The 12,354-nt window shown below is 40.3% G+C and overlaps 1 gene segment (V, D, J or C); it reads right to left on the reverse strand.

Annotated features, from left to right (window-relative positions):
• Positions 1-11,561, reverse strand: part of LOC101038853 (immunoglobulin heavy variable 3-72-like) — a 67,201-nt gene extending 55,640 nt beyond the window's left edge. Inside the window, 1 exon segment of the V gene segment in view lies at positions 11,442-11,561. Within this exon segment, the coding sequence occupies positions 11,442-11,487 (46 nt within the window).
• Positions 11,562-12,354: the final 793 nt, after the last annotated feature.

The following is a 12,354-nucleotide window of genomic DNA, read 5'->3' on the forward strand; positions in this document are numbered from 1 at the left end:
GAGAATAGTATTCCTGGGTTGTCTTACTACATTTTTTGTAGTTTGAACTCTTAGCTTACAGCTATAATCCATTTTGAGTTGATTTTCTTTTTCACATGGTGATAGCTGGGAGTAAAGTTTCCATCTTCTGCATATGGCTAGCAAGGTATACCAGCACCATAAATTGACTAGGTTGCCCTTTAGCCATTGCTTGTTAAGGTTTTTCAGAGTTGTCAAAAAACAGAGGGTTGTAGGTGTGCAGCTTTATTTTTGAGTTTTCTTTTCTATTTCGTTGATCTATGTTCTTGTATCAGTACCAAACAGCTTTTGTTACTGTGGCGTTATAGTAGATTTTAAAGTCGAACAGTGTGATCTTTCGGTCATTGTTCTTTTGGCTAAGGATTGCTTTGGCTAGTTTGGCTCTTTTTTGGTTAAATACAAATTTTAGAATAGTATTTAAAATATTTCTCTGAAGAATAAAACTGGTATATTGATAGTAATAACACTGAATGTGTAAAATTTGAAGGGAAATATCGCAATTTTTGCAGTATTATTTCTTCCAATCCATGAGCATGAAATTGTTTTTCCGTTTATTTGTTTCCTCTCTGATTTATTTTCACAGTGTTTTGCAGTTCTTCTTGCAGAGATCTTTCACCTCCTTTGTTAACTGCGTTTTTAAGTATGTCTTTTTTTTTGTAGATATTATAAGAGGGATTGTGTCCTTTATTTTATTCTCACCCTGAATATTGTTGGTGTATAAAAAAGCTACTGATTTTTGTATATTTATTCTATATCCCGAAACATTACTCAAGTTGATTATCAATTCTAGGATTCTTTTGGAAGCTTCTACAGAGTTTTCTATGCATAGAATCCTATCAACAGTAAATTGAGGTACTTTGAATACTTATTTAATTATGTGAATGTCTTTTATTTCTTTCCCTGGCCTGATTTCTCTGGCTAGCACATCCAGTACTATGTTAAATAGGAGTGATGAGAGTGGGTACTCCTGTTTTGTTGCAGGTATGAAGGGAATGATTTGAGCTTTTGTTGATTCAATATGATGTTAGCTGTGGGTTTGTCATACATGCCTCTTATCATTTTAAGTTACGTTTCTTTTATCATGAAAAATGTTGAATCTTATGAAAAGTTTCTCAGGATCTATTGAGATAATCATATAATTTTTGGTTTTTATTCTGCTTATATGATGAAACACCTTTATTGATCTGTGTATGTTGAGCTAACCTTGCATGAAAGGTGTAAAACTTACATGATCATAAGGTATTAATTTTCTAATGTGCTAGTTATTCAATATGCCAGTATGAATATATTTGAAGATTTTTAGGTCTATCATCAGTAATATTGGTCTAAAGTTTTCCTCTTCTGTGTGTCTCTTCCAGATTTTGTGTTCCAAGAACACACAATGAGGAAAGGATAGCCTTTTTAACAAATGGTGTAAAAACTGGGCATCCATATGCAGAAAGAAAATGAGATCTCATCTCACATCATATACAAAAGTCACCTAAAATGTACTCAAGCCTTGAAAATAATATGATATGTAAAACTGCAAATTCAGAGAGGAAAAAAGATGATCCTGTAATTAATCCGGAAAATGATTTATATGGATTTGACACCAAAATCTCGGAAAAATAAATTATGTGCAACTCTATATCTGACAAGGGGTTCTATCTAAATGTACCAAGGACCCATACAATAGCAAAAAATACAAATAAACTGATTTTTAAGAGGGCAAAACTTGTGAATAGACATTGTATTCTTGGGAAGACATACACAGTCAGCAGGATGTAGAAAGGTGATCAACGTTGCTTATCTTCAGAATAATTCCGATCAAAACCACAGTGAGATATCACCTCACGTTGCTTAACATGAATATTATCACACAGACAAAAGACCACAAAATGCTGACGGTAAGCTGCTGAAAAGTGAATTATTCAATGGTGTGGTAGTAGAAGTTATTTTATGAATTGAAAGTGATTCTACCATGTAATCTGGTGATTCCACTTCTGGCTATATATTCAAAGGAAATAAAATCAGTAAGTTAAAAAAACAGGCCTATTACAAGATTATTCACAATGGCTCAGAATTTTTTAAAGTTAATTGCCATAGGTAAATGAGTGTATAATGGAAATATATATACGTACAGTAGAAAATGATTTGACCTTTAATGAAAAGGAAATTATAATATTTCCAAAAACATCGATGGGCCTGGAGAACATTATTCTAAATGGAATAAGCCAGACACAGAAAGACAAATGCTGCATTATTTCATTGTTATGTGGAATCTAAAATATTCAAATTCTTTGAAGTGGAGAGTAGTAAAGTGGTTCTCAGGGCTGGGAGGAGGGGAAATGGAGTGATGCTTGTCAAGGGCACCAAGTTTCAGTTGTGCAGGCTGAGTGGGTTCCGGAGGTCTAGTGTAAAGCAATGGACTGTAGTTATCCTGACCTCTGGAGGTCTAATGTAAAGCAATGGACTGTATTGCAAACCTGATCTCTGGTAAAGGTTACAAATCAGGTGTTCTCATTGGACACAAGCCTAATAAATGAAAAGGAATAAAATGGTGACTGTGAGGTAATAGATATTCTAATTCCTGGGTCATAGTTAAAATTTAGCAATTTATAACAAAACATCAAGTGGCGAACCTTAAATATATACAGTTTTTATTATCAATTATAATTCCATAAAGATGAATAAATTAAGCTTAGTTTTGTGATGAAGAAATGCATACTTCCACATATTTTCTGAATAAAAATGTAAAAGATATATATAAACAAAAAGTATTTATAGCAGCTTTCCTTGTGATATTAATAAACTGAGAACAAATTCAAAGTCCATCGACAGGAAAATGAATCAGCTTATTGTCATTTATTCCTTAAGAGACTGACTCAGGTATAATATTTCTCTTTCTCTCTCTCTCTCTCTCTCTCTTTTTTCATATATGTCAAAACGTTGAGATTTTATATCAAAGGCATTCCGTTAAGTGAATAAATGACAACATGTGCATTTAATTTTACATATGAAATAGCATAAACAAACGTCAAAAATAACAAAAGTAACCCCTTACCAGAAAAGGGGTCTATAATGCTTGAGTCCATTTATAAGAAGCTCAAAACTTTAAAAAAGAACCTTCAGCGGCAGAGATCAAACCATCGTGTAAATGTGGGGGAGGGCTGACTGGAAGCACAGAGAAGGTCACTTGTGTTGTTTATTTTTTAAAAAATAAAAAATTGCCGGGCGCGGTGGCTCAAGCCTGTAATCCCAGCACTTTGGGAGGCCGAGGCGGGTGGATCACGAGGTCAAGAGATCGAGACCATCCTGGTCAACATGGTGAAACCCCATCTCTACTAAAAATACAAAATATTAGCTGGGCATGGTGGCGCGTGCCTGTAATCCCAGCTACTCGGGAGGCTGAGTCATGAGCATTGCCTGAATCCAGGAGTCGGAGGTTGTGGTGAGCCGAGATCGTGCCATTGCACTCCAGCCTGGGTTAACAAGAGCGAAACTCCATCGCAAAAAAATAAAATAAAATAAAATAAAATAAAATAAAATAAAATAAAATAAAATAAAATAAAATTAGTGTACTGAAGTATTTTACAATTTAGTAAATAATGCAATTATCAATAAAATCGTATTCAAAATGTGAAAAATATAATAGGAATTAGTAAAATATATTCAACAATAGGTACTAGAATTGAATTCCAGAAATCAGAAGGGTGATGTCTGATAATAATAAGTTAATAAACATATTTCATAGAGAAATCAGAATGTTCAAAAATATGTGGAGCATGCATTTTGTTATTATCAAACGTCTTTAAATAATTGATACAATATTTTAACTGTCTTATTAGTATTAATTACAAATATCATGTGTAAAATCATAACCTGTAACAACCTGTGGGGAAATAAGAATATTTGAGAGCACATGTACTAAGTTAAATATATTCTCAATGTTTTTCCAGCTGTTACTGCTAACATTTCTAACTGTATCCTAGATCTCTAACAGAAACCATATGGGCCCTTGGGCAAATTAATTTTCAGAAACGACTTAGAAAAATAATCTCTAGTATGGAGATATTAATACTCATCTCTTAAAGAAATCGAAACTGTAATACATATAAACTCCTCAAAAGAAAACTTAGTACATAAGAAAGGAGTTATTCATAGTGGGTTGTGATATTCATTGCAAAAATTATTACCCTGATTTTTCAGGGCAAATTAAAGCAAAGCCTGATGAATTGAAGTGTGATGTATCTTGTTTGGTACAACAGCAGGGTGAGGTTAATGAAGAACCCTGTGATTCCGAGGGGAGCCCCTAATTTAAGAGGGAGGCTCCAGGTCCTGTGGACTCACCCGGGGCGCCTGCTTCTGCCCCTCATGGAGCCACGCTCAGAAGCCTTCAGGAGGCAGGAGTGTGGATGGGATGGGTTTCTCAGGACGATCCAATCAGACCTGGACAAGGGAAAAAACATTATGACCCAGGATGCATTAAATCATTGTCTTGAAAATAGATAAATTGTTATATATTTAGGAGGTACAAAGAAATGTTGTGATTTATTAGTACAATATGGAATAGTAAAATAAATCGAATTAGCATATTCATCACCTCAAAATATTTTTACTTTTTGTGTCAAGGCCATTAGAAATTTACTTTAGCTATTTTGAATTGACCAATATACAATATTTAAGTAAATAGATATTAATAAAAACAATGTAAAATTATTGAAATCAATTATTAATTGAAAACTCCAATAGTTTATATTTAGTTCATCAATAAGTTTGATCATTTAGAATATATTTTAAAATGTATTGTGTTATAATTTTAAATATAAATGACTACACGTTTATGAACAGGTTTGTTGTACTTAGACTTATGGCTATAGTTGTAAATTTATGTTCTCACAGCCATAGTTGCTGAGAGTAATAGATGATAAAACTCTGGAAGAATAACTGCAGATAATTAGAATTAATTATTCCTTGAATATGTACATAGTATGCATATGCATATTATATATATATATATATATATATATATATATATATATATAATTTTGAGACGGAGTTTCGCTCTTTTTGCCCAGGCTGGAGTGCAATGGTGTGATCTCGGCTCAGTGCAACCTCCGCCTCCCGGGTTCAATCGATTCTCCTGCCTCATTCTCCCAGGTAGCAGGAGGACAGGCTTGCCACCACACCCAGCTAATTTTGCATTTTTAGTAGAAACGGGGTTTCTCCATGTTGGTCAGGCTGGTCTCAAACTCCCAGCCTCATGAGATCCACCCTCCTTGGCCTCCCAAAGTGCTGGGATTACAGGCGTGAGACACTGTGCCCAACCTTAAGTATATATATATGTATTTAAAATATTGCACAAAATGTTTAAAATTATTAAAACTTAAATACCAATGATAATAAATACATACTAAATAACAGTATAAAAATATGACAACCTGCAAGACTCCAGAGTTCTGACTTCTCCAGCTGTGGAGAAAAGACCCTCCCCCTGCACCTGCTCCTGGGGCCCGCCCCGTCCTCGGTGGGTCCCGAGCGCCCCCTGGCGGCCCCGCGCGCCCCTGCAGGAGGTTTGTGTCCGGGCCCACGCGGGCCTCCCCTCACTGTGTCTCTCGCACAGTAATACAGGGCCGTGTCCTCGGCTCTCAGGCTGCTCATCTGCAGATACAGCGAGTTCTTGGCGTTGTCTCTGGAGATGGTGAATCCGCCGTTCACGGAGTCTGCGTAGCCTGTGCTACCACCATTAGGATTAATTTCTCCAACCCACTCCAGCCCCTTCCCCGGAGCCTGGCGGACCCAGTACATGTAGTAGCTACTGAAGGTGAATCCAGAGGCCGCACAGGAGAGTCTCAGGGACCCGCCAGGCTTTGCCAAGCCTCCCCCAGACTCCACCAGCTGCACCTCACACTGGACACCTGCGAACACAGAGACATCCTGGTCATTAACTGGCACACAGATCCACTGTTCCCCTCGCTTATGTCCACACACACTCAGTATCTCTAGTTCTCCGTGAATCACCTTTTAAAACAGCAACAAGGAAAACCCAGCTCAGCCCAGACTCCATGGTGAGTCCTCCTGTGTTCAGTGCTGATCAGCAGGTGGAGACAGCTGGGAATCCCAGGGCTGGGGCTGCTCTTCCAGAGCTGCAGGGTCAGGGCCGGGCTGCTTTTCATCAGCAGAAAGGCGGGCCTAATTTGCATGTCTTCTGCTACATAGCGCGCTGTTGGGTGGGACGCCTGAGGAGAGGGCTCTGTGCAGAGTAGACGGGGATGTCCTGGGGGATAGTGTAGTAATCCTATCATTCGGGAAAACGCAATTTCATGATGTAATTGTGGCTTGATAATCATTTAGTAGTCGTCATCTTATCTCATTTTTGCATATTTGCACACTGTATTTCCCCTTAGATATTTCCGAAGTCCCTCGGCCTGTCTGATTGAGTGATGTCTCTTTCCTCGACACTGTGACGCTATGATGTCATCGCTGACAGGTGCAGTCCTGGATGTGCACGCGGTTTCCATAGAAATGCTGTCATTTGGCGGAGTTGCCTTTGAGAGCCTAGTTACCTGGGTTTCCTTCTTGACTCTTGGTGTCTCTTAGCATACCACCCAGACGTTACGCTCTGCTCATTTCTGGCAGAGTGACGCTGTTTTGTAACATAAATTGATCAACAATCTGATGCAATTACATCCGGTTTTCTTATCAGGGGCAGTTTTTGAGGTTTGTCCTGACCCCATAATGTTATTGTTTTTTTCTTTTCTTTATCAAGAAATGGAGTCTTGCTATGTTTCCAGGCTGGGCTCAAAATCCAGGGCTTCAGTGATCCTCTTACCTCAAACTTCCACTAAATGGAACTACAGGCAGTGCCGCAGTGCCCAGCTGCTGGTTCTTACATTATGGATTTTCTTATTCTCTCTGTTAAAATGAGTGGACTACTATTTTGTGTATTGCTCTCATGGAGCAGGCAGCTTTCTGTTAATTACTTACCACGAAACAGCTAAAATTTCATATGAATTTTAGGATTGAAATTATCCTCAATTGACTGCAAATCAAGTCACACCCTTTAGAGAGCTTCTTATCACTGTTTTTATGCTCTGCCTCTATCATAATAAAAATATACCAGGCTCTACCTTGGTGCGGAAGAAAGGGCTCAAGTATCTCAGAGTGACACTCTTCTTTTAAGAACAGGAAGCGGTATGTGAGGGTGGACTCTTAGAGTCTCACTGTGCCTCTCCCAGAAAGTTCTCCAGATCCTCTATCCTACAGGTGATTTTATATATATATAAAATTAGGTGTGATCTTAATTCTGTCAAATACTATATAAAATATGATTTCTATTTCTATACTATATATAGTTAAACATATTTATAGTATATGGTAGAACTGTCTATCTATCTATCTATCTATCTATCTATCTATCTATCTATCTGTCTATCTATCTATCTACTTACCTACCTACCTGCTTCAAATTTGTCATAGACCTCTCATAAAATGAATATTGAGATGTTTTATAAATTAACTGGATAACTACCACATAGGCACCATTTATTTTTCTTATATTTCACTCATAATTTATAAATTGACCAATTCCCACCTAGAAATTATGATATGGTTTGTCTCTGTGTGTTCACCCAAAGCTCATCTGGAATTGTAAACCCCAAGGGTCAGGAGAGGGGTTTGGTGGAGGTGATTAGATTGTGGGAGTGGCTTCCTCCATGCTGTTCTCCTGGCAGAGTTCTCAGGAGATCTGGTTGTCTGTTAAGTTTGTGGCTTTTTCTCCTCCCTCTCATTCTCTCTCTCTCTCTCTCTCTCTCTCTCTCTCTCTCTCTCTCTCTCTCTCCCCTGACGCCTTGTGAAGAAGGTACTTGCTTCCCTTTCACCTTCCACCATGATTGTAAGTTTCCTGAGGCTACGCAGCCACACAGAACTGTCAGTCAATTAAACCTTTTTGCTTTAAAAATTACCCAGTCTCAGGCAATATATCTATAGCAACATGAAAATGAACGAATACAGGTGCTTTCCCATAAAAAGTAATTGTTAGTTAAATAAATATTTTTACCATGAGCTAAAACACAGTCTTCATGCTGACTAAATATGCGTGTTGATTTTGACATAACAACCATCAAGTTGTAGATGATGTCATACTCCGAATAATAACCCACGTTCAAGGAGTTAACTGAAAAATTATATTTACCTCGGTTTTGCTTTGGAACAAGAAAATTGAGAGTTACAGATTATGTGGTGGGTGGTCTTCTTAGGGTTGGATGCTGTTAAGGAAAGGAAGGCAACCCAATATTGTAGTCAGAGGGTCTCTGGCTGGTTCCTCACTGCACCTGCTCCTAATTGGGGCTATGTCTTGGCTGAGTTCTGAGCATCTCCTTCTGGTCCTCTGCTGCCCATGAAGACCAGCTAAAAGAGATCTGGGGAACTGCTTCTGAGACACCCAGTCCTATGTCTGGGTCCTGGCCAGGAGTTCCACCAGGCCTGCGAGCTGCCCCTTGGACTTCTCTTGTGTGACCTCACCTGTGCAATGAGCATCCTCATAGCAAGGTGACAGGGTCAGCCTCACAGGCATTACTGCAGGGAATTTTCAGCAAATCTAATTGTAGTTCGACTATATAATTCAGGAATCATGTTTAGTGACTGAAATATTCACATACACAAAGAAACTGTATGGACATTCATTTACATTGCCCCCAAACTGCACACAAGTTGTATTATTCCTTATCCATTAATAAAATTCCAAGGATTGAATCATAAACTAAAAGATAACATTTATAGAACCAAACTTACAAATGAATAAGGTGAGTATGGTCAGAAAAATCAAGGTTGAGTTATTACCTGCATTCTAATGGTGGCAAGTTACGTAATGAAGCTGTGCTGATAGAGGCTTCCGAATGCTCTAGTTGATAACCTCCCGAGGATAGCTGAGCAGCAATCTCTGGCGGTGGGAAAACCAGAGTTTCCCCCACGTTGGACAGCACTCTTCCTTCATAGACATTCACTGGGTTTCTCTCCAGGCTCTGAGGTGTGCAGGCTCCTATCCCAGATTCTGCAGTCAGACAAGTCTCTGCGCCTTCCCAGGGGACACAAGGGATAGTGTGGATAAGCACCAGACATGCTCTACTCAAGGTCTCTGCACATGGAGAAAAAACAGTGAAAGTGGAAAATTCATGTTCTCAATTCATTGAACAATGCCTAAGAAAAATGCAACAATGTGCCAGGAACTAATGCAGAATTATAAATGAATGCAATTAAAATAAGTATGAAAATTACAATTGTTTACAGGTGCACATTTGTTTATATATTTTCTAATACAATAAGGTAAAAGAAGGTGTTCTCTATAAAAATCCAAAAACAGTGTGCTGACCCTCAGAATGCACCTCCCTGCCTCCTCCTACAGGCAGCAAAATGCACGTGGATCCGGTTCCCAGCAGCTGCTTTCTGACACCTGCGGCATGGCGTGTGCTGAGGCCCATGTCCTGTGGTCCACTCTAATGAAGGGACTGACTTCGCAGGGACCCTCAAGCAGAGCCATTTCGGAGAGTCACGGGGATCCCTGCAAGGCAGCACTGACTGCACGAGATTTCAATATGTTTTGCACCTTCCTTGCACAGCACAGAAATATAGAAACCTTCCACCCAATCCTCCCTCCCTCTCTCCTTCACTCATGGTCCGGCTTCCTCCATCTGACATCAGCTTCACAGACTCATTCCACCCCCTGTGCATTTTCTTTCAAAGGGTGAGTGTAATTCTTACAGTAATTCAGGGAAACGTCATCCCATCTTGGAGTTTTCTGCTTCGAAAACCAATAATAACAGAAATGTTAGCAGAAAGGGGCCCCAGTTGGCAGCAAATCCACAGAGTGTAATGAAAACAAGTTTATTACAAAACCAAAAGTATAAAAATGTGGCTACTCCATAGGTAGAGTAGAGGTACGATCTGCCCTTTATCCATTTTTATGGTTATTTCTTGATTGCATGTTAAAGAAGGGATGGATTACTCATGAATTCCCCAGGCAACTCCTGAAGCTGAGGGTTCCTCCCTTCCCTTTTAGACCATACAGGGAAACTTCCTGATGTTACCATGGCATTTGTAAACTGTCATGGAGCAGGAGGGTGTGTCTTTCAGCATGCTAATGCATTATAATTAGCATATAATTGGCAGTGATGGCAAACAGAGGTGACTTTCATTGCTGTCTTGGTTTTGGTGGGATTTGGCCAGCTTCTTTCCTGTGACCTTCATCAGCAAGGTCTTTATCACTTGTGTCTAGTGCAGACCTCCTATCTCATCCTGTGATGAAGAACACCTTAACTTACTGGGAGTGTAGCCCAGCAGGTCTCAGTCTTATTTTGTCTAGCTCCTTTGCAAAATAAGGTTGTTCTGATTCCAAAGTTTTTGGCAAAGAAAATGTAGGACACATATTTATGAGCATGATTATATTGCCAAATATAAAACAAAATATAAGAATGGAAACAGATAATTTTATATGTCACCTTGACTAGACCACAGTCTCTCAATCACACACTAACCAGGGTGTGGCTTTAATGGCATCATACAGGTGTTAGTGGAGCCTGCCATTATTTTTTCAGGAGTCAGAGTGTTCTAGATAATCCAGGTGGGGCTGAATCAAACAGAACCTAACATAAGACAATGGAATGCCATGGTGGATGGCCGATGCAGGTCTTCCCGGGAATCCCAGCCTGTCTTTCCCAATGGCCAGGGGTATTGATCTTAGGCATGCCTAGCCACACCACACAAAGGAAAAAAAAAAAAAGAAACAAAGGAAAAAGGACAAAAAGTTTTGCATTAAGAGACATCAACTATTAGCACAGAATTGTGACTCTGGGAGGTTCCCTGGGGAGATGTGACAACGAGGCAGCCCCAGACCGCGGCAGGAAGCCAGCCCTCAGCTGCACTTGCACCTGCCCCGAGACAGCCCCGTGCGCAGCGTCCGGGCGCCCCCTGGCGGTCTCGGGGACCCCTGCAGGAGGTTGGTGTCCGGGCTCACACGGGCCTCCCCTCACTGTGTCTCTCGCACAGTAATACACGGCCGTGTCCTCGGCTCTCAGGCTGCTCATCTGCAGATACAGCGAGTTCTTGGCGTTGTCTCTGGAGATGGTGAATCGGCCCTTCACGGAGTCTGCGTAGTATATGTAACTACTACTGCTACTAATGTATGAGACCCACTCCAGACCCTTCCCTGGAGCCTGGCGTACCCAGCTCATGTCATAGCTGCTGAAGGAGAATCCAGAGGCCTCACAGGAGAGTCTCAGGGACCCCCCAGGCTTTGCCAAGCCTCCCCCAGACTCCACCAGCTGCACCTCACACTGGACACCTGTAAAGAAAGAGACAGCGCCCTGATCAGAAACGGCCACACACATCCACTGTTCCCCTCGATCATGTCCCCTCATACTCAGTGTCTCTAGTTCTCCGTGGATTACCTTTCAAAACAGTAACAAGGAAAACCCAGCTCAGCACAGACTCCATGATTGGTGGTCTGTGTTCAGTGCTGATTACCAAGTGGAAACTCCTGGGAATCCCAGGGCCGGGGCTCCTCTCCCAGAGCTGCAGGGTCAGGGCTGGGCTGGTTTTTATCAGCAGAGGTAGGGCTGTATTTGCATGTCTCCTGCTATATAGCAAGCTCTGGGGTGAGATGCCTGAGGAGAGGACGGAGCCCAGATAAGGTGACTGTTCCTTGCAGGTATTTGGTGACAATGATGGTACTTGGAAATTATACTGTCTTCTTATAAAATTATTCTGTGATAAACACTTTGAACCGAACACCCTATTTTAGTTTTGCATATTCATGTATATTACGTTTTCTTTGGGTCAGTGTTTCTCCATGTACAGATGTGGAAGCACACCACACATGGGAAAGGGGCTCTGTGTGTGTCTAAGAGCTCATGCCTGGATGAGTAAGCCCTGGTACCTGGGCCTGTGCTCCTCAGCACGGACCCCAGTGACTCCCTGAGCTAACTCTAGGACTGAGGGTGGTTTGAAGAACCCACTTCTTGTAGTGAAAACATGTGTGCTGCATTCCAGAATTCACAGAAACTATGATGGGAACCATGGTTCAGACAGATACATTCTTAAGAATGTCTGAATTCAATATACCCTTTTCCTATCTTTCTATCATTCCTTCCTTGTCTAAGTTTCAATTTGTTTTCTTGTAATAAATTGTGTAAATTTTAGTTTACAGATGGTAAACTTCAACATATTTAAAATTAACAATTGTAAACATGATTTAACCGTCATTGTTGTCAAGGTGGACAAGAGAAATCTCAGCATTTCCTTTTGTTCTTCTGTGTTCTTTCTCCTTTTTCCTCTTGTTTCTTCTACCATTCCCCTGGTGAC

The sequence above is a fragment of the Saimiri boliviensis genome, chromosome 2 (genome assembly GCF_048565385.1).
Source record: "Saimiri boliviensis isolate mSaiBol1 chromosome 2, mSaiBol1.pri, whole genome shotgun sequence".
Taxonomy (NCBI): Eukaryota; Metazoa; Chordata; class Mammalia; order Primates; family Cebidae; genus Saimiri; species Saimiri boliviensis.